The following is a 23351-nucleotide window of genomic DNA, read 5'->3' on the forward strand; positions in this document are numbered from 1 at the left end:
AATCCAAATCTGGCCTCGGAATTGCTCTATCAGCTCTGGTTTTCGAGATATCCTAACCTAAAAGTGCAAAAAACACCATTTTTGCCCATATTTGAGGTTATGTAGCCTTGCAGATGTTTTCTTTCACCAAAATTAAAGGATGGCATCTTTAAATACAATCCTTCTTTTTTCAAATGGCGTTTTGTTTGCTCAAATATCATTTTTTTCGCAGAGATATCGCATTTTGAAATTTTCATGTTTCGAAATTTTCCTACACCTGAAAATCGATTAAGATAACATAGACATGATATAGTCGCTTACTAATTTTCTTGGGTTTGAGGGCCTGAAATATATGGATTAATAGTATGTAAATTTGGAGTTTGTGGGAAAGCCTGCTCGCGGTATGATAGGGGTGGTTTCTAGGGGTTAGGGCTGTGTGTGACTCGGTACCCAAAGGTTAGATAGTGTAGGGATGTGGTGAGTCAGGACACTTATGGTGTGAGACAAAATTTTAAGAAAAATAAGACTCAATTCAAGAAAATTAGTAATCGAATATATCATGTCTATGTTATCTTAATCGATTTTCAGGTGTAGGAAAATTTCGAAACATGAAAATTTCAAAATGCGATATCTCTGCGAAAAAAAATGATATTTGAGCAAACAAAACGCCATTTGAAAAAAGAAGGATTGTGTTTAAAGATGCCATCCTTTAATTTTGGTGAAAGAAAACATCTGCAAGGCTACATAACCTCAAATATGGGCAAAAATGGTGTTTTTTGCACTTTTAGGTTAGGATATCTCGAAAACCAGAGCTGATAGAGCAATTCTAAGGCCAGATTTGGATTCAGCGCATCATAAACCTTCGGAAATATATAGTCTGGTTTCTGGGTCCGAATGTTGGTTAAATTTTGTCGGCCTGTGAATCATGTACGCGCTTCGCTAATGTATTGGTTGCTCCGCTTAGCAGCTCAAAATCATACGACTAAATAAAGATAGCAGAAAAAACTTATAGATAAAAATGTTCACAAAAGAATGCTCTATAAAAAAGCTCTGATGTATATTTTCCATAAAATCAATAAAAAAAAAGTTATTACGCTTTAAAACAATGCATCCCTTAATTTTTCGCGTAATTTTGTTTATAACTTTTTTATTATCAATTTTACAATAAAAAGTTTTGAATGAAAGTTGTAGATAATATTATTATCTACAAAAAAGTATTTCACAAAATTTTCGTAACTTTCGAAATTCACGAGATAATTGCAAAAAACCAGTTGCACCCTTATTTCCAAGATGGCGGTCGCGGGACACAACCCCCGACCCCGAAAACTCAAACTTAAGTTCACAGTGATGGGCTTTACATAATAAAACCATAAACTCGCATACTCCTAAAATTACGAAGTTAAATCTTCTTTTGACTGGACTATGAAGCCAGTAAGAAAGTATCTATAGGCGCCTTCTATGCATCACTTCCCTGCTCGCTATGCTTATGCTGAAAACAGTGAAGCCCGTAAACGCAGTTCCGACTCAGCTGTTCTGATCAAACTAATGAGAACCCTATGTAAATGAAAAGTTCCTTCCTGCCGTATCGTTGTACCGTAGATTTTATTTAACGATTATTAAAAAAATTCCGTAATTCCGACCCAGTTGATTGCTCTCTCACCACACAGTGTTGCCAAGCAGTACATTTCGAAATCATTTACAAAATAAACTTAGAAAAATTATAATTTTTGTTAAAATAGCTTAAAAATACTGTTGAATAATGTTAATTATAGATAAATGAACTATTTGCATTTGTTGGTTTTTGGCTTTGGTTTATTAAACAATGAAAAATTGTAACTGATTACGCGGATGTGTGAAAAAGTGTGTAAGCAAAAATATCAATGGCAACATTGTGTAGCTACAACCAAACACATACACAACAACCGATGTATTGTGTAAATATGTAATTCAAAGAACGCCGTTGTTCTCGGGGGTGGGTTTTTGTGCACGGTAATTGCATGCGGTAAGGGATTCCCTGCGGTCTTCACTGTTTTCAGCATTAGGCTCCTTTTGCTTGACAAAAAATTTACATGTGAAAGCAACAACAAAGTTATCGAGCAAGATTTGCCGCTACATGAAATTGGTATAACTCAGTACTTTCAATGCTGCCAACTCTCCTTTCCGATATTTGACAGGTTTCATAAAACCGAGCTTATACAAGGAACCTTTTGTTGTTTCAACTTTGCGAATTCGCTTTTGGTGTTTCCGCCGTGTACACTTAAAATTTCTGTTAGTACGGACTACGATAGCGTGCTTATTACCGCATATCCAGGAGTATTTTCTAAAATTATGTAGGTAATATATCACGATGTTACAATATAATACGTAAATTTTTTCTTCTCCTTCGAATATTTTTGGAATGGTCAAAGTAAAATAATTGTTTTCAGTATTTAAAAAAAATTTAACTTTTTATTTCCCTAAATAATTAAAATGTTTTTTACTGTTTTAGTTTTGCTTTTAACAAATGGCCACTGTAGATGGAAGACCGGCGCAATATGGGATTTCTCTTAAACATTTACGAGAGCTCATGGAGCATCGTGGGAGAGAAGGCGTAGTTAAGCTAAGTGAACTTGGTGGTGTCACTAAATTGTGCGATAAATTATATACATCAACAAACGATGGTAAAATTGTTTCCAATTTCATTACTTTAGTTTTTCGTAAAGCTTATGTTTTCAAACTTTTAAGGTCTACGAGGAACAAGGACGGACATTGAGCATAGGCGTGAGACATTTGGGTCTAATGTTATCCCACCAAAACCCCCCAAAACATTTTTAACATTAGTCTGGGAGGCGTTACAGGATGTCACCCTCATTATTTTAGAAGTAGCTGCGCTAGTTTCTCTTGGTTTATCATTTTACAAACCCGCCGACGAGGATGCACGTGAGTATTGAAAATATCATATTTGGCAAACATGTTTTGCTTAGAGTTCAAAGAATACGCTTGTTTTCTGGGTTTTAAATAAATAAAAGCGTTTGTGCATCTTTACTAATTTGGTACTTTCGCTTTAACAAGTTGGACTAACATTCATTATTTTCCCATTGTAGCTTTACTGCAAGAAGAAGAAGATCACCATGGTTGGATAGAAGGTTTAGCAATTTTGATCTCGGTCATCGTTGTAGTATTTGTAACGGCATTCAATGATTACTCGAAAGAACGTCAATTTCGAGGTTTGCAAAATCGTATTGAAGGCGAGCACAAATTTTCGGTTATACGTGGTGGAGAGGTGTGCCAAATATCTGTTGGTGATATTGTAGTCGGTGATATTGCACAGATAAAGTACGGTGACTTGTTACCAGCTGACGGCATTCTTATACAAAGTAATGATCTAAAGGTAAAGAGTTTCTGAAGCTGACGTTTTGCATTAATTTTGTATCTATGTATATTTTTATGTCATTGTTCTTGCTTATTTATTAAAGGTTGATGAGTCATCATTAACGGGCGAATCAGATCATGTTAAGAAAGGTGTAGATGTCGATCCGATGGTACTTTCGGGTACACACGTTATGGAAGGTAGCGGAAAAATTATAGTCACGGCTGTTGGTGTAAACTCACAAGCGGGTATTATATTCACATTACTTGGTGCTGCTGTTGATGAGCAGGAGGCTGAGCTGAAAAAACGAAAAAAAGGTCAGTACGATGGCATGTATTAAACATCTAGTCCTCTGCATATATACACATTTAAAGAAATACTTTTTTGAGGGGCCTGATGCTTTTAATAGTGTTTCTGAGGATTCTATATAAATTAACTTAGTTGATCCCACAATTTTAAAGTTATGTAACCATCATACCATTTTTACTTATCTAATAGCGTAAAAAGGCGGTGGCGTTAATTAGCATTAACGGCTTAATTCTGAATTGTCTCAGGAATAAAGTGCAACTAGTGCGGGTTAAAAACTATACTTATTTCGCATAATTTAAGCGGATTAGCGGAGTTTTCGATGACAGCATTGTCGAAAAATTACAGTTAATACCTATTGTGAATAAAATTAATGAAAGTTTTAAAGAGAAGAACAAGAAAGACTGGATGCTATGCCAGTTTGCACTAAAACGTTCGGCATTACATTAATTTTTTTGATTTTTCGGAGCAGTTTGAAAAATTGCAATTCAAGATTTTTTTTAATAAAAAATTATTTTTTAGTATCAGGGCAGCTTATACCCGTATTTGTGGCCTCAGGTCCATCTTTTACTGACAAAATTATCCAATAGGCAAACAAGCTGTTTACTAATCTGTGTAACAACCGTCCCTCACACTACAATTGTAATCAAACTAATTGCGCCGGTAATCCTGATTAACGGCGCCCTCTGTCAAGGCTATAAATGTTCAATAATTTTTATCTTTTTTTCCTAATGCAATCGAATCAATAACTAAAATGTGCAAGAGTACATTTTTCACACCTTAATTGAACTTATTACTTATATGTTATATGTTACGCTTGAGCATAAACATACAGATCCTGGTTTCTTTCACTTCTACTAACATAGTTCTGCTTTTAAATTTTAGTGTTTTATTATTACATAGAGCCTCACGGTAGCTAATTACGTGTGCTCATTTATTAAAAAAAAAAAAATTAAATGTACATGCAAACATACATATACGGGAATTATGAACACCAAGAAATAAATTCAAAGAAAGTTAAGAAGAATATTTACAATAAAAACAAATATTTCGTGTGTTTTTGTAAACTAAAAAATTCAATTGAAGTCAGTAGTCCAAAATTACTGAGAAAGAGGTTTACTTTCATAAGTAAAAATAATGATAATCTAAAAAGGTTTTTTCCTTATTAATATGACTTCTAACAAACTGCTCCTTGGTATGGTAATGGTGTGTTTCGAGCTGTTCTTCTATGAAACAGGCATTGGGGAGAATTCTAATAAAGGTTGAACAATTTAGAAGTATCAGATTTTTAATTGAAATAGGAAAACGAAATTTACATTGATTGGGCAATCTTTATAATTTTTGTCTAGAATCAATCATGACATTTATTTTTTTAAAGATAAACCCTTTCAAATGTTGGCCGCAACCGCGCCGTAATTTGGCCAACCGTAAACACCAATTTTAAATGACTCGCTGGAAGACTTCGGTCGGTATCTCGTGAGAAACTTTGGTAACGTTGGCTGCCAATGCCTCAATCGAAGCTGGTTTATCCACGAAGCATTCAGACTTTACATATCCCGACAAATAAAAGTTAAAAGGTTTGATATCACACGATCTTGGTGGCTAATCCACTGGCCCGAGTCGGAAGATGAAATGCTCGCCGAAACGACGACGCAGTAAATCCATTGTTTCACGGGTTGTATGACAAGTATCACCGTTTTGTTTGAACTACAGTCGTCGCCATTCACTGTTACATTGGCGCCAGCCTCGCCGTCGAAGAAATATTGTTTTCGGTTGTTTTCAATGGCTGTTCTTGAATAGCTTCGAGTTGCTCTTCGGCCCAAATGCGGCAATTTTGCTTATTGATGTAACCATTAAGCCAAAATCGTAGAACGGTTATGTATACCATAAGTTAAATGTTGTTGAAGAGTAAGTCTTTCCATAATGAAATATCAGTGAATACTGAAAAGATATATATTTAGTTTGACAGTAATCACGCGACTAATGTGTTTTAAGTCTTTGGGCTTAAATTAAAACAGCAAAGTTAATTTTTTTCACAATTTTTATTTTTAACAAATTCAGCCTTCTTGGTTGTTATGAATCTACAGACTAACTTCAAGTAATTTCCTTAATTCTAATAACACTTGTTTTGCGCTCACTTTATGCGGTACTTTATGCTTATTGAGAGCATAACTGCATTGAGCGAAAAACGTGTCGGTGTAATTTTACATACTAAGCAAATCTTTTGGTGGGAACCTTTACTTGTGAAGTCTTAGTATCTTAGCATTTAAATAGTTTGGTGTATGATTCCAATTTCATTAAATGTAAGACAATACTCTCACAACTAAAAAAAGAGAAATAAATAGATAGGGTGGTGGAGTGATGGTACGTAACTCCTCCCCCCTTTGTCAAAATATTCTCCTGGATCTTATGGTTTGTTATTTTTTAAGCCGTATTTCTCTTTAATGGCGTCCAGTTCCACATTCTCAGATTTTTTTTAAATTTTATTGATAATCTTAATTTTATTATTATTTTTTAAATACAATATTACAATAACTATAACAATGCTTACAAACAAGAAAGTGCTTATTGCATAAGAAACCTTTCTATGATATTTTAATTCTTTTATTTCTTTAATATTTTCAAAATTTTCCAATACAATTTTTTTGAAGTTAATATCTTTTTCAAACGTGTTATTTTCGTTGTTTACTGGTATGTAATATTTCTCTTTTACAATTTCTATCTTATTTTGAAGAACGTACTCTTTTATTGTTATTTTACAGTTGTATACTGATATTAAGTACTTTTTGTTAAGTGTGATTTTTCGATCGTCACAATTTTGTAAAACAGTTTCATTTATTGCATTCTTAACAATTAAAGTTTCATCGTCCATAGCTAGGATCTCGAATTTGTTGTTATTCTTTAACATACAGTTTTGATAATATACACAGTTTTGAGTTTTTTTCAAATTTTTTAAATCTGTCTCTTCTTCATAAGAATATACGTTATTTGCTATTTCGAAAACATGTTCAATATCAGTATTTATTTCCATGAACTCTTTGTTTGGTATTGGCACTAAAGCTTTTACATAGGTTTTAATAAAATTTGTTGGTATTTTAATGGCAATAATTAACTTAGATTTTTCGTATTTCATTATACCTTATTTTAGTAATTTTAGCTTATAAAAATCAATATTGTAACGTTCTATTTCATTGGCCGTCAATATACTAGGTTGTAAAATCTTATGTCTAGCCGCTGATATGTTATCTTGAATTTGATTAAGCCTATTTTCCAAGTATCTGATTTTTCGCATTTGGTCTAAGTATAGCAAATATTTTACAATTTCGCTATTCCAGGTTTAAATTTCGTTAGAAGCTGCCTGGATTCTTTTTCTGTCTTCTTCTATATTATTTTTTAGTAGGTTTAAAGTATCATTAAAGTGTAGGTTTATCTGAATTGGTTTATTAACTGTTTCAATAACGTTGTGATTATTTTCATCCGTAACTTTTAAATGCTGTAAAATTTCTTGACGGTCATCGTCGTCCATTCTGCCAAATAGCCATTTATTTGTTGTCCCGACAATATTTAAATCTGTTTTGTTTAAAATTCACTGGCGAAGGTGTAATTGATTTAACTTAGTCTTTAAGTATTTCTATTTCTTTGAGTAATAAATCCTTATGGAGAATGTCTAAATTTTTAATATTGGATTCGATTTGTGAAATTATTGTATTTATTTCGGTTGAATCTATTAAATGTATTACGGTAATTGTTTCGTGGATGCCGGTTTGTTGGGCAGTACTCTCTGAGAGCAGGAGTGAGAGTCGAGTGGCGAATCTTCTGGTTGTCTGTTGTGATTGCAGCTTTTCGAGGTCGAACATTCTTTGCGTAGGTAGATGCACGTTTTTTGTTGCACAGAGGCGCGTGCGCAGTTTGGCTGCAACAAGGTAGTGATCCGAGTCAATGTTGGGTCCTCGGATCGTACGTACATCTAATACACTAGAAGCGTGTCTTCCATCTATCACAACATGATCGATCTGGTTTCGCGTTTTTCGATCAGGGGACAGCCAGGTAGCTTGGTGTATCTTTTTATGCTGGAATCTGGTGCTGCAGACTACCATGTTTCGGGCCCCGGCGAAGTCGATCAGCCTCTGTCCGTTACCGGATGTTTCGTTGTGTAGGCTGAATTTTCCGACTGTGGGACCAAAAATTCCCTCCTTGCCCACCCTGGCGTTGAAGTCGCCAAGCACGATTTTTATGTCGTGGCGGGGGCAGCGCTCATAGGAACGTTCCAGGCGCTCATAGAAAGAATCTTTGGTCGCATCGTCCTTCTCTTCCGTCGGGGCGTGGGCGCAAATTAGCGATATGTTAAAAAAACGGGCTCTCAGAGAGTACTGCCCAACAAACCGGCATCCACGAACAATGGAGCAACATTTCTCGTTCTCTACGTACCGCCGCCGAAGAAGAAATCGGATTCCGGCGAGCCCGAAAAAACAATTGGTACGACGAGGAATGTCATGCTGCCGCAGAAAGAAAGGATGCCGCCTATAGAGCCACGCAGCGATCGGGCGCAACGCGAGCCATGTGGGGTCGCTACAGAGAGCTGAAAAAGGAAGAGAGACGTATTATCCGACAGAAGAAACGAGAGGCCGAAATACGTGAGTGCGAAGAGCTTGAGATGCTGGCCAACAGGAACAACGCCCGAAAATTCTACCAGAAAGTTCGGCGGCTTACAGAAGGTTTTAAGACCGGGGCGTTTTCCTGTAAGAACAAAGACGGCGAACTGGTGACCGACGTACAGAGCAATCTTAAATTATGGAGGGAACACTTCTCGAACCTATTAAACAGTGACAGCTGCGCATGTCACCGAGAAAGTGAAGATCCCGATACCCCAATCGTTGACGACGGAATTGTCGTTCCGCTACCCGATCATGACGAGGTGAGAATAGCGATAACGCGGCTAAAGAACAACAAAGCCGCGGGCGCCGACGGACTGCCGGCTGAGCTATTCAAACATGGCGGCGAGGAGCTGGTAAGGTGCATGCATCAGCTCCTATGCAAAATATGGTCGGATGAAAGCATGCCTGCCGATTGGAATTTAAGTGTGCTCTGCCCAATCCATAAGAAGGGCGATCCTGCAATTTGTGCCAATTACCGCGGGATTAGTCTTCTAAATATCGCCTATAAGGTTCTAGCGAGCGTATTGTGTGAAAGGCTGAAGCCCACCGTCAACCAACTGATTGGACCTTATCAGTGTGGCTTCAGACCTGGAAAGTCTACCATCGACCAAATATTCTCAATACGCCAAATCTTGGAAAAGACCCATGAAAGGAGAATCGACACACACCATCTTTTCGTCGACTTCAAAGCTGCATTCGACAGTACGGAAAGGAGTTACCTGTATGCCGCGATGTCTGAATTTGGTATCCCCGCAAAACTAATACGGCTATGTAAGATGACATTGCTCAACACCAACAGCGCCGTCAGAATTGGAAAGGACCTCTCCGAGCCGTTTGATACCAAACGAGGTTTCAGACAGGGTGACTCCCTGTCGTGTGATTTCTTTAACCTGATGTTGGAGAGCATCGTGCGAGCCGCAGAACTTAATCGCTCAGGCACAATTTTTTATAAGAGCGTACAATTGCTGGCGTATGCCGATGATATTGACATCATCGGCCTTAACAACCGCGCTGTTAGTTCTGCCTTCTCCAAACTGGATAAAGAGGCAAAGCGAATGGGTCTGGTGGTGAACGAGGACAAAACGAAGTACCTCCTGTCTTCAAACAAACAGTCGGCGCACTCGCGTATCGGCACCCACGTCACTGTTGACAGTTATAATTTTGAGGTTGTAAAAGACTTCGTCTATTTAGGAACCAGCATTAACACCGATAACAATGTCAGCCTTGAAATCCAACGTAGAATCTCTCTTGCCAACAAGTGCTACTTTGGACTAAGTAGGCAATTGAGTAGTAAAGTCCTCTCTCGACGAACAAAACTAACACTCTACAAGACTCTCATCATGTCCGTCCTAACGTATGGCGCAGAAGCTTGGACGATGACAACATCCGATGAAGCGACGCTTGGAGTGTTCGAGAGAAAGATTCTGCGTAAGATTTTTGGACCTTTGCACGTTGGCAACAGCGAATATCGCAGACGATGGAACGATGAGCTGTATGAGCTTTACGACGACATAGACATAGCGCAGCGAATAAAGATCCAGCGGCTACGTTGGCTGGGTCATGTCGTCCGAATGGATACAAACGCTCCGGCTTTGAAAGTATTCGATGCGGTACCAGCTGGTGGTAGCAGAGGAAGAGGGCGGCCTCCTCTGCGTTGGAAAGATCAGGTGGAGAAGCACTTGGCTTCACTTGGTGTGTCCAACTGGCGCCGGTTAGCACGAGAAAGAAACGACTGGCGCGCTTTGTTAAACTCGGCCAAAATCGCGTAAGCGGTTATAGCGCCAATTAAGAAGAAGAAGGTAATTGTTTCGTTTACTACTTCCACTTCTCTTAATTTAATTTGAGTGTAACCTGTTTCTTCCAATATCGCTATCACCAGTACGAATGTTGCCACCTGAAAATTTGTTTGGCCTTTTAATATTGGATGTATGAATATTTTGCAATTTCCTTTTTATAAATTTGGGTTCTTCTTTATGCCTCAAACTTTTGTAATTTTTTATAAATCCTTCCAGTCGATTCTCTGAATAGTTTTCCCGTTTTTGGTTTTGTTTATAAATTGTGGCTAACTTTGATCTTTCAATTCGATTTTTTATTAATTTGTGATCAACTTTGTAATTTTGAACTTCTTGTGGAGTAGTTTTTATTGTACTATGGAAAGAATTGTTATAAAATTTTATTGCCTTCTGCATTTGAGTTATAACTGGGAGTTTTTCCTCTAGGTTTAATATTCGAATGCGTTCTGTTAGAGTGTTATTAAGTCTCTCAATATCAGCATTTCCTGTATGACTGTTTGGTTTAGTTACGTGAAACTCAATTCCTTCCCTAATTAAAAAATCTCTAACATTTTTGGAATTAAACTCATTGTCAAACACAAACTTTTCAATGGAACCCTTAATTGATAAAAATTCGTTTATTTTGCCAATAATAGTTTGATTATTCCTATCGGGTAGGTAAAAAGCCACAGCATGTTTTAAAAAATTTGTCAAGAAAAATTATAAATGAGTGTTTACTATTAACATAAGTATCGACATGAACAATTTTATTAGAAGAAGTAGGAGTCTCGGTTAAATGGAATTTGTTTTTTATTGAATTTTTATCATATTTTCCTCCAGAGCATGTGTCACAGTTATTTATAATTTCATGTATTTTTATTTTTAGTTGAGGATGATAAACCTTGTGCTTCATGCCCTCGTAAGTTACTAATATTGCAGAATGCCCAGTTTCGTACTTATGAAACAGAGATATTTGCTTTCTTAACTCGCTTTCATCCTGGATGTCCTGTGCTAAAAAGCTACATCTTACAAATGATAACCGTTCACTATTTAAGAAATTGTTAATTAAAATTTGCTGTAATTTGTTGTATTCATGATCATTAATTTGGGAAAATATCGCCACTTTTCCTTTATCAAAATTTCTTCGGACTATATTAGTTACATTGTCAGAGTCAATATCTTGTTTATCGATAAAGATTCTTTTGTTTTTGAAATTTTCCATGACCTCAACTTCCTTGTTATTTACTAAAATTAGTTGGTTTTTGAACCTATTTACTGTGGTATCTAAAATAGAAATATGATCATTGCAGTTTTCTGCCTGAGAATGTACGGTTTCAAGGGAATGGTTGGATTGAACTTCTAGAGTTATATCAGATTGATTTGCTGCTTCTTCAGCATTTAGATTTTTTATTATAAAAGTTTCGTTAAGAGTGATTCCTAAATCATCAGAATCTAACGCGTTTATTTCACACTTTTCGCAATTAATGCGGCTGAGAAAGTCTGCTAATATATTCTCTTTGCCAGCAATGTAATCAATTTTTGAGTCGTATTCCCCTAATTGAACTAGCCATCTCTGTAATCTCAGGTTTATATCTTTACCCGAGTTTTTGACTTGCAACCACTTTAGTGGTTGATGATCGGTTTGGAGATCAAATTCTCTTCCAAAAAGATAAGGTCTATAGTATTTGACTCCCCACACTATTGCCAATAGCTCTTTTTCAATAGTGGAATAATTTTTTTCATGATTATTTAGTGTTCGCGATGCGAATGAAACAGGATGACCATCTTGGGTCAAAACCGCACCAATAGCAAAATTGCTGGCATCAGTGATAAGCTTAAAGCGCTTATTAAAATTTGGATATTTTGAAATAGGCGGATTTGTTATTATATCCTTTAGTTTTTCAAAAGCTATAATATAATTTGGGTCTCTTATGTTGATTTTAGCATTTTTCTTTAAATATGCGATCATGGGGTAAGCTACTTTAGAATAGTCTTTTATATATTTTCGGTAGAAACCTGTTATTCCTAAAAATGATTTAATCTGCTTTTGTGTTGTCGGAAGCTTCAATTTTTGAATTACTTCGACCTTAGCTGGATTTGGCTTAACACCTTTAGGTGTAAGTATATGACCTAAAAATTCGGGTTCCTTCTTTAAGAAGCTACATTTACAATATCAATTTGAATTTTAAGTTCTGCTGTTTTCAAAGTTTGAAATATTTTTGTAATATTTTGTATATGTTCTGATAAAGAAGTACTGAATATTAAGATGTCGTCTAAATAGACAACACAAATTTTATTTATATACTGACGAAGGACTGAATTCATAAGTCGCTGGAAAGTCGAAGTGGCATTTTTAAGCCCAAATGGCATTCTTATGAATTCGTAACGGCCAAAAGGTGTAGAAAAGGCAGTTTTTTTTCTGTCATTTTCATCTACAACAATTTGATGAAAACCTTTGGCAAGATCAATAGAAGAGAAGTATTGAGCTTTGCCCAATTTATCAAGGATTCCTTCCATATTGGGAATTGGAAATTTATCATTAACAGTAATTTCATTTAGCTTCCGATAATCTACAACAATTCGCCATTTTTGGATGCCAGAATTGTCGATCTTCTTTGGCATTACCCATAAAGGACTATTATAAGGTGAATTGCTTTCCTTAATTATGTTTTGCTCTAACTTTTCTTTGATTTGTTTCTTTATTTCTTCTTCGTGAATTTGGGGGTACCTATACATTTTTGAATATACAGCTCTATCAGTTGATGTAATTATTTCATGTTTAATTTCATGGGTTGCAGAAAGCTTATCAGCCTCTTTATAAAATAAATCTTTGAAACTGTGCAATAACCTCGTTATCAATTGGGTTTCTTCCGAATTTAGATGTCTCAGATTCAATTTTTCTAGGTCGCTGTGTTCAAGTGAGCAAATTTCTACACTATTGTATGGATAGTAATTTCTAAACGGTATATGTTTATCTAGTATAGTAATAAATTTATTCTCTACATCAATCTTAGCTTTAAGAGCGATGAGAAAATTTTGACCTATTATTGCTGAATAAATTTTGCTATGGAAATCAATAACCTTCCAAGAGAAGGTACCTGAGATATTAAATTCTCTAGGTATTGGGGTAACTAATTTGTGTGACACTTGATTTATTCCGTTTATGGTTCTGTAAAAAAGGGGTGAATTGAGTTGTTGAGTGGGAAAAGTATTTCCAAGGACATTAGGTTTAATTATGCTTGTTTCTGATCCGGTGTCTATGAGACATCTAATTTTACAATTTCCAATTGTTACTAATATTATGGGCAATTTTGTGGAGAAGCCGTCATATAAAAATTTACGTCCTCCTCTTCTTTTAAATTACCGATATCCATTGGCTCTGGTTCTTGTTGATACGCATTAGTTTGGCGTTGTTGCCTACTATGATAAGATTTTCTAGTTTGAGAAGAATTTGGTTGATTGTACTGAAATAATTTACTGGAATTTAATTGCTGTGTTGAATTTCTGCTGTAATTTTCAACTGGAAAATTATTGATTAATCTGTATTGTGACCTGTGGTAAGGGTCTGAATTCTGCCAGTTGAAATTTCGGGTTTGAATGCTACTATTCGGTTAAAGTTGCCATTTAGGAAGTTATTATTTGGCTTAGATTTTTGCCAATTTGTATTTTGAAAACAATTATTAGTATTCCAATTATTGCTATCAAACTATTACTTGGCTTTAATGATTGCCAATTGTGTGTTTTTCGTTCACTTTGTATATTAACCCTATGGTTAAATGCAATCGCCCTTGTGTCATCTAATAGTTTCAATTTGGTATATTTTGTAATTATCTCATTCAAAGTCGCATTTTCACTTAAATGAGCCCTAAATGGTCCGTGAATTTTTTCTAATAATATGTCTACCAGGTCCCCGTCTACATTTTCAGGTCGATAGATACCAGGTTTTAATGGGTCAGACATGTATATATCATTAATATGAAATTTGGAAGTTTCAAAAATATTAAATAGTTCTCTTAAATTTCTTACTTTTATTGTCCGGCACAAGTTGAAGACTTCTCCGTAGGTCGTCTTTGGGCTGCATTCTTGTTGAATTTTTCCCTTCATTTCCTCCCACGAGGCGCCGATTTCTAGTTCTCTTACACGTCGGCCAGCATTGTCATGAATCTTCTCATCGGCCACAATTCTCAAACAAAACTGAATAAGGCTCAGATTTGTTCCGCATATAGTAAGATTGGATTCTACAGCATTGATAAAGGCCCTTGAGTTTTGCTGAAGGGGGCTTCAAGCGTCGAAATTGGTCGATGACATCCTTGGCGGTCATGTTAAAATTAAATTCCTGTTGTTGGTGTTGTGTTTGTTGTTGTTGCTGTTGTGTTTGCTGTTGTGTTTGTTGTTGTTGCTGCTGCTGTATTAAGCGGTGCTGCTGTAGTTGTAAATTTTGTAACTCCGCTTCTTGTCTGCGGATGACCTCCAGTAGTTCTTCTACGTCGTGCTGAATCGCCATTATTAAATTTCTGTTTAGGTCGAGAATTCCACTTCGTCGCATAGAAATTTCACTTCGTTGTTATTTAAATATTCCTTCGGGAATATCTCCAATGACTGCGCCACTAATGTGTTTTAAGCCTTTGGACTTAAATTAAAACACCAAAGTTAATTTTTTTCACAATTTTTATTTTTAACAAATTCAACCTTCTTGGTTGTTATGAATCTACAGACTAACTTCAAATAATTTCCTTAATTCTAATAACAGTTGTTTTGCGCTCACTTTATGCGGTACTTTATGCTTATTGAGAGCATAACTGCATTGAGCGAAAAACGTGTCGGTGTAATTTTACATACTAAGCAAATCTTTTGGTGGGAACCTTTACTTGGGAAATCTTAGTATCTTAGCATTTAAATAGTTTGGTGTATGATTCCAATTTCATTAAATGTAAGACAATACTCTCACAACTAAAAAAAGAGAAATAAATAGATAGGGTGGTGGAGTGATCGTACGTAACTCGCGTGATCTGTCAAAAAAACTTTATTGGAAAAAGTAACTCCAATCTGATCACCCTTTAGTTTCGGGATTACAAGACTTCCAAAATCAGCTTTTTATAATGTATCCAAAAATTATTACACCCGTCTATATGACAATAGTAGTAGTAATTCTTTATTTATTTATAAATATTTCATCTAACATTTCAATAATTTTTACAATAATTCGTTTAAATATATAAATACATAGAGAAAGAAATAATAAATTTGTGGCAATAACAATGTTGTCTGTCACAACTCAAAAATTAATTAAACTCTGCAATAAGAAAATTTCTATAGCGTAAGGCTGAGTATATAAAGCAAGTTAGTCTCTTCCAATTATAGCCATTAAGTATATCTATTACTTCTGCTTCATTTAGCTTCGCTGCGTTTAGGTATTTTGTTCTGATCTCCTTCAGTACCGGATATCTTCCTAAGAAGTGCTGCATATCTTCTGCCTCGTTTATATTGGAGAGGGTGCATATTTTCTGAACATTTCCATACGTAGTTGCATTTAGCTTCAGTAAACCACATCTTGCTTTGAGAATTGTCGTAATATCAGCTAGCCGCATATCTTCTTTAATATATGATTCCCCTTTTGAGTAAATGTTTATAAATTCGCGTCGCGCTTGACTATGCTTTTTGCCTAGCCATGTTGATATCTTTTATTTTCATTTCGGTAAGAAGTTGCACACAGCGATCTTGCCAGTCTATAGCGGTGATGTTTTCTTCAAACTTCAGATCGAACTCAATTCCCATGTCGTTCAGTTGCTTAAACTAAAACACATTTTTACTTAAGATGCCTTGTGTTAGTTTGTGTGGGAGTCTGTTGGAATTATATCTATAAATAGTTTTCCAGATATACTTCATGTGTAGTTCTAAAGAATACATGTTACTTTTAATAAAGTAACGTTGAAGTTTATTTACCTCATCGAATAAGGCATATCACCAAACTTGCGCTGCGTAGGTTTGTATTGCTCTGCATACCGCTTGGAACAACTTCCATTTTGGTTTTAATGAAATGAATGGCTTCGCTAAAAAATCGTTCCATGTGCAATTAATACTAGTTTTTGCTGAAGTATTTCTGCCTTCTAAATGCTAGCCGAATGCCATTTTGGGTGTGAGAATGACACCAAGATATTTATATTCGGCCACCAATTTAATTTTTTCACCTTGGTACCACCATTTTTCAGCCTGGGAAAGTCGTCCACCTCTTCTAAAGACCATCATCTCCGATTTATTTGGGTTTACTTCCATATTCCATTCAGCGCAGTATTTCTCCAGGTTATTTATCATGGATTGCATGACTTTAGGGTTATCCGCCAAGAGAACAATATCATCGGAATAAAGGAGAAGACGTATATTCATGCCCTCATCCAATAGTCCACCTTCTAAATAGTCGTGCAAATCGTTTAGGTGTAAAGTGAAAAATAATGGGGACAACAGACATCCCTGTTTCACACCAGTGCAGGTTTCAAAATAGTCGGATACTTCTTTTCCCGTCCAAACCGCAGATCTAGTATTATCGTAAATATTTTCTATGAGGTTCGTTATGCCGGTCTCCTCGGCACCCTGTCGAACGCCGCCTTGAAATCAACAAAATATGCGTAAACCTTTTGATTTTCATGAAACTTTAGATGTACAATAGACGCAAGATTATAAATGTTATCTACAGTTTAATAGTTTCTTCTAAAGCCCTCTTGGAATTCTGTGAGCACGTTGTTTTTTCTACCCAATTTGCAAGTCTTGCGTTTATCAATCCCATTAACACCTTTGCTATAGAATTCATAAACGATATTCCCCGGCTGCATTTACATCTCCCTTCTTAAAAATTGGGAAAATTGTCGTTTTTTTTCAAAAGTTTCATCGATTCTTCCCATCTCAAAAATTATGTTGTATACCGTTGTTAACTCCAACTGAAATTCTGGCGAAGCAAACTTTAGCAGTTCATAAGGTATTCTATCTTCTCCTTCTGCTTTATTTATTTTTGCATTTTTAATGGTTTTTTCAACTTCCATAAAAGTTATATCTTTATCGAGATATTCATCTTTACATAGCACAGCTGCGTAATAAATGTCTTTTGTTAATTACGGTTGGTTTAGTAGGCTTTGAAAATAGTATTTAAAATCGTTCGCAGTGATATTTGTACCAACTTGAAATGACTTTATTCTTATATCCTTCGCTAAACTCCACCATTATTTTGCATTTGCAGTTTTGTTGATTCGTTTTTCAATTTTTTCGTAATATTCTTTCTTTGCTTTTTCACATGCGTTTCTATAAAATTGATTTGCATGTAGATATTTTTACTTATCGTCTGCAATGTTAGTCATTCAGATATTTGAAAGATAGCTCCCTAGCCTTAAAACATTTGAAATTGAACCATGCATTTTTAAAAGGGTTTTTAATATTTCCGGCATGTGACTGTGGCACTGACATTTTTATTACGTTGGCAAGCTTCTTCAGATCCATTATTTCTCCTCCATTTTTAAACTTATTTAGGTATTGGATTAGTTTTAATTGATAATTTATCTTATCTTTTTCTATAAGCACTACTTTCGGCAATAAGTTGATGGTTTCCAATTCGTTTAGTACCATATTTATTTTTAATATTAATTTAATTTGCATGTGGTCAGACCATACTTTTGATTCAACTTCGAATCTTTCAATGTATTTGAAACCTTCTTGGGAAACTGCGCATATATCGTTTACGGAATTACCAACTGCACTTATGTAAGTCAAATTACCTTGCTCATCACCAGCTGTTCTGCCATTCAATATAATTAGACCATAGTCTTCACAGAAATCCATAAAATTTTTGCCTCTATTATTTAATACCGCGTCTCTTCAGCTCCTTTTTCCAATATCTGCTGAGAATGTAGCTTCGTACAAGTCTTCGATATTTTGTTGTATATTTCCAACTCTAACATTTAGATCCCCCATAACAACTGAAATCTTCTCTGTGTTTTCCTTGAAAAATTCCTTATCCCCCTCAATTTCTTCGCGCCAAGCTGCTCCTCTTATATACAGTGGTATAAATGTCATTATGTCATCCTTTACGTGGAATCTTAGTTAATTCATGAAGTTGCTTTTTGTTATCTGGGAAGCTTGTAGTCTGCCATTTTTTTCGTAAAAGCGTGCCATTAAAAAAAGCTATTGCAGTTTCAATATCGTTGGTAGTTTTTAATGGGATTTTCCTGTCCATAGAGTGTCCGACTAAGTTTTAGTTGCAGGCGTTTTTGAGTTGTCAGGATGATTGGTTAATGGTCAGGACGAAATTTCAAGGCAGGATTTAATTGTCAGCATTTTTAAATTTATTGATTTTGTTATGAAAAAGTCCAGTCAGTCGGGTACTTTACTAACGCAAGTTGGGTGGTAAGTGGGTTCTCCTGTGCTTATAAATTCACAGTTTGATTATCTGATGGCGTCAAGTAGAGCTTTCCCTTTGGTATTTGTCAGTCTTGAATCCCATGTCATGTTCTTTGCGTTGAAATCATCTCCGGCTATAAATTTGTTTCCAAATGTCTTTAGGAAGTCGATAATGCATTATTTTTATTATTAAATTTTGGTTGACAGTGGGCAGCTGAAACAGTCGATAAGCCGTGGGTCTGATTAATTTGAATTGTCGTTGCTTGTAGATGGTCCATTTAGAATTCCTCCATGTCGTTACACATAATATTTTGTCTCAATATAATAGCTGTGCCTCCATGTGCTTTATTGTCAGGATGATTGGTACAAAAAATTTTATATCCTGGGATTCCTACAAAGGATGTATCACTAAAATGTGTTTCCGATACCATTAGTATGCCAATGCTGTTTCGTCTGATGAAGTTTTGAGTTTCCAGTATATGTTGCCTTAGTCCGTTTGCATTCCATATAGCTATTGTCAAGTTATTTTCTTTAATCATCCATTTTGGTGACGAGAAGTGGTATGATGTTCATCATGTGCGACATTTGATATTAGCTGACTTATCATTGTTTTCAATTCTTGTATATCATCGTTTTGAGGTATAGTATTTGTTACTTTGTTATTTGTTGTCTGTGTTACTATTGTGCATAGGTCCCTGAAAGTTTTGTGGTGGATTTGCTTGTGTCGTTTTGCTGGTTTGGGCTTTTCTCTTTACTCAGAGCTGGGAAACGTTGCAGTCTTAGACATTTGTGGTCCATGCAGCCTTTGTAGTTTGAGGTTCGTTTCTTTTTACATACATTTATATTAATAGTACAGTTCGCAGTTTTGTGCACATTTAACGCAGACTGGACTTCTTGTGCAATAATTTTTTGTATGCCCATATTTCTATAACAATTAATGCACTGAGGCGAATTTCTTTTCTGATGATGTAAAGTGGTTGTTTTCCCCGTTTTTTTTTAATTTTGTGTGAAGGTTTTTGTGTTTGGTGGGTGTGGTAGGGCTCAAAATGCCTTCGCACTTACAGCGACGGTCGTTTACTGCGTCGTGTGGTGTAGCCACTAAAACAATCCCTCCTCCCCTTCTGGGGAGACACCCTTCCCGGGACTACTTTCTATATTACTTTGGTGGTCCCGGAACGGCATCCATAAAGGACCAATTCTACTCACCCACGTCCGGGTCCACCATATTTGTAGCCAGCATTCATGCTATAGGCTCGTCTTCTTGTGTCTATCTGTGCGGCTTCGCTTTGTTGCACTGTGTCGAGGTCTATCTGTTTTTGTAGTACGTTCTCGATGTATTTCTTTACCGCGTTCAGACATTTTGCTGATTATATTGCTCGGAGCGATGTCGCCCATCTGCCCTCAGAGCATTTCTTTCCACGAGCCATCTGTCACAATTAAAAAACATGCGTTCAGCGTCATCGCTCAGCGCTTCGCAATATATGCATTTGGGCTTGTTTACCTTACTCATGCGGTATAGGTATCTCCGGAAGTATCCGTGCCCCGAGAGGAACTGAGTTAAGAAGTAGTTCACTTCCCTCAAATTCCTTTGGACCCATTTGTCAATTAATGAATGGGATAAGTTTCGCCGTCCATTTGCCACTCGGCTCAGTGTCCCATCGGTTTTGCCACCGCAGCATGGTTTGGCATCTCCGTTCTGAGAAGCTAGTAATGGCGTGTTTGTTCTTGGAGTCCCACGCATAAATTCGTTCCCGGACCATGGAGGGAACTCAGAGTGCCGGTGTTCATTGCAAAGCCTCCAGTGCTTTGCGCTTGGCTTTGCAGTTTAGCACAATTCCCCATACTTCGCTGCCGTACAGGAGAATTGAGTTTGTGGCCGCCAAATTAAGCCCTATTTTGCTCTGTGTTGGCCCACCGATGTTTCCCATTAATCTACTTAGCATTCCCGAGAGCTTTGTTGCTTTGGTAGTCGCGTGTCATATCTGGGCCCAGAAAGTAAGCCCTGCACTCAAGTTGAATACCTAGGTATTTCACTACTTTTTGAGTCACTAAGGACGTAGGACGTGTCGCCTATTTGCATGCTGACCTCGAGTGGCATGTGATCTCGTGTCATAAGGATGACTTCGGTCTTATGTTTGGCGAGATCCAGGTCGTGGTCTTGAAGCCATATTTGAGTCCTTATCATAACTTATTTCAGCTTCCCTCTAGCGTCCTCAGTGCCCCGAGGTGGTATGGCCGCCGCTATATTGTCCGAATATCCCACTAGAAATATCTCTTCTTGCTCTATCTTTCTATGCTCAATGTCTCGTCGTAGCTCAGACTCCAGAGGCCGGTGTCGAGAATAGATCCTTGAGCTGCGCCAGTCGTTACGGCTTTTGTTTTCTGGCCATCTGGTGTGTCACAGTTCACGCTTACTCAGGTAGCTCTGGAGAATCCTTAGCAGGTATGCAGGTACACGAAACCTTTCTCGTAGTGCCTAATGTCAATCTATCGTAAGCTGTTAAAGGCGTTTCATACATCAAGTGTTGCCAGGCTGGTGATACGATTCGGGTAGTGGCGTCTGCGTTGAGCGCTGATTACCACTTCTTCTATTGCGTCACGGGTTGATTTTCCGCATCGGAAGTCATATTGCGTTGCTGGCAATCCTTCTGCACTCTGAACAGACTCGGCAAGACTGCGCGGTATGAATTTCTCAAGCGATTTGCCGGCGCTATTCAGCATACAATGCGGACGCCAGGCTGACGGTTGCGCTGGGAGGCCCTTACCTTTACTGATCAGCGTTAGTTTTTCTATTTTTCTTGGGGAAGATGCTTTCAGCAATGCATGCATTGTAAACCTGAAGCATCATATTTGGTCGGCTTTCAGCCACAAGTTTGAGAGCTTTAACTGGTATGCCATCTGGGCCTGGAACATTGTTTCTTTTGAGGCTTCTCGCCGCGGTTTTAAGCTCTTCCTCAGTGAGGGTCTCGGTTCCCGCACATGATAGGGTGCGGGGGAACAGTCTGTCACTACTATTTTGCTAATAGCATCACTGTCTAGATGTGGGGCTGTAGAGTTGGTGTTTCACTTCCCCGTTACAATTTTGTAGCCCAGTCCCCAAGTGTTGCTATTTAGATCCCTTCGAAGTTCTTCCATTTTGAATTCTTACTTACGATGATTGCTTGGTTCAGCGCCTTTCGGGACTGTCTGAAATCAGGAGCTTCCGCATCTGTTTCTCTGTTTCGTCTGGGTCTGGTGTACCTTCCTCTATTACCGAAGCAGGTTTTTCTGTGCTCTGCGATTATTGTTGTCCACCAGTACACTGGTCGTATTCTTGAGCGTAGCCCCACACGGGGTGCCAGAGTGCGGCCGTATCTGTTTCGTCATCGAACCAGGTTACCTTGGCGATCCGTCCGTACTGCTGGCTGATGATGACCGCATCTAGCTCCCTCTAGATAGCTATTTGCTCGAGCAGAGCGCCTGCTGTGCGACTTCTATGCATATCTGCCTGGAGTACTCTCATCCCTTCTTAGCTAGGGGGCATCTCTTTGACCAAATGGTAGGTGCGGTTGCTTCTCGGGTATACGTAGTGAAAGCAATTGGGAGTTGCTTTCCAGACTTTTATTTTGTTCGTTGGGTTCCAGCATCTGATTCACCTATCCCTTTTATCAGGGTCACTGCAGTTTGCTTGAGTGTGCCCTATCTCAAGGTAGCGATAGCATCTCTTATTTTGTTCGCATGATCGCATATTTGCTCGGATCCAGCCGATTTTTATATCGGCGATTTCGACGAGCTTCGCGGCCTCTTCTGCAGATAGCATGAGAAAAGCACGTATTTGTTCCCGCGCGTTCGGCGCCGTTATCCTTGTCTGTATCCTTTCCTCTTGGTTGGTGAGCAGTTTCCGGACTGCTGTTTGCACTTCCGCCTTGGCCATTGAGGAGCCGAGATCTCGTATCTCATTCGAGGCTTTAGGCTTTAACTCCGCTATGGAAGCCCTGTCCTGCCCAGTGCTTTTCAGCTTATGCACGAACTCTGGCGTGACTTTTTCTCCCCAACAAACTCCAAAAGTATAGCCCCAGCCTTCATTTTCCTAACGGACCATACTTTGACTGACTCATCAGTCAAAATCTTCGCGCGCAAGTCCTCCAGCACATCTGCAGGTTTTATCACAAAAGCTTCTGGCTTTAAGTGTTGTGTTCGCGGCTGGCTCCTTTTGTTTGCCCCCTTTTAGTTGCCCCTCTTAGTAACTTTTCACTTTCACGAACGTATGTAGTATAGCGTTACATCCAGCGGCTCAGCCATTTTGGATACTCCAGATTTGACTTCGTTGCGAGGGTTTTTTTGACGTCTGAACGCCTGCTGCACATAAATCCTGTCACCAGCTTACATTGGGATATCGCATCTTCCTCCATCCTCCTCATGTTTTTTATTAGCCCAAGCCGAGGAGACATTTCATTTGCATCGATTGACGCGTTCTCTTATGTGGAAATGCTTTCTGTGCATTCACTGGAATAGGAATAACAAGTCGTTCTGCCGCTGCAAGCAACCAGCAGGCATATACTGCGCTGGTTGTTGTCCTCCAATGCCGGTACTGGAGGCATTGTTCATCTGAATGCTGGTGTTATTGTGCCCGTTGCGGGGCTATCAGCTTTGGCATTTTTGAACGCAGTGCGGGCTGGTCCACTTCCAGCTACATTCAGAATTGGTATTCCCCCGGCGGGAATCTTAGCAGTAAGCTACTTTTTCTGTAGGCTGATCTTGGATCCACGTTGTCATTTCGACCATCTCTGCTTCCTTCTTCTGTTTTTTGTTGGGTGGTTTGTTTTTGATTTTGGGTATTCATGATCAATTCTTTGGAGTCCCGACTTCAGGCTGCTATCTTTACACGAAAGTGCAGTTTCCCCTAAACATCGCCTTGGTTATCTATGC

The 23351-nt window shown here is 37.7% G+C and overlaps 1 protein-coding gene across 9 annotated transcripts in view; it reads left to right on the top strand.

Annotated features, from left to right (window-relative positions):
• The first annotated feature begins 2175 nt into the window (after window positions 1–2175).
• The window catches only part of LOC128869175 (plasma membrane calcium-transporting ATPase 1-like), a 151028-nt gene continuing 129852 nt past the window's right edge, over window positions 2176–23351 (top strand). For 5 of the 9 annotated variants that reach the window (XR_008455221.1, XR_008455219.1, XR_008455220.1 and 2 more), the window contains exons 1-5: window positions 2177–2313; window positions 2468–2639; window positions 2704–2898; window positions 3063–3349; window positions 3435–3645. Coding sequence is in view for 3 of the 9 variants with exons in the window: in XM_054111686.1 (XP_053967661.1) it covers window positions 2483–2639; window positions 2704–2898; window positions 3063–3349; window positions 3435–3645 (850 nt within the window). In the remaining 6 variants the exon portion in view is untranslated. Of the gene's footprint in view, window positions 2314–2467; window positions 2640–2703; window positions 2899–3062; window positions 3350–3434; window positions 3646–23351 lie in introns of all 9 variants that reach the window. The other 4 variants (XR_008455217.1, XR_008455218.1, XM_054111684.1 and 1 more) reach the window with 2 other exon arrangements.

This window comes from Anastrepha ludens, chromosome X, assembly GCF_028408465.1.
Source record: "Anastrepha ludens isolate Willacy chromosome X, idAnaLude1.1, whole genome shotgun sequence".
Taxonomy (NCBI): domain Eukaryota; kingdom Metazoa; phylum Arthropoda; class Insecta; order Diptera; family Tephritidae; genus Anastrepha; species Anastrepha ludens.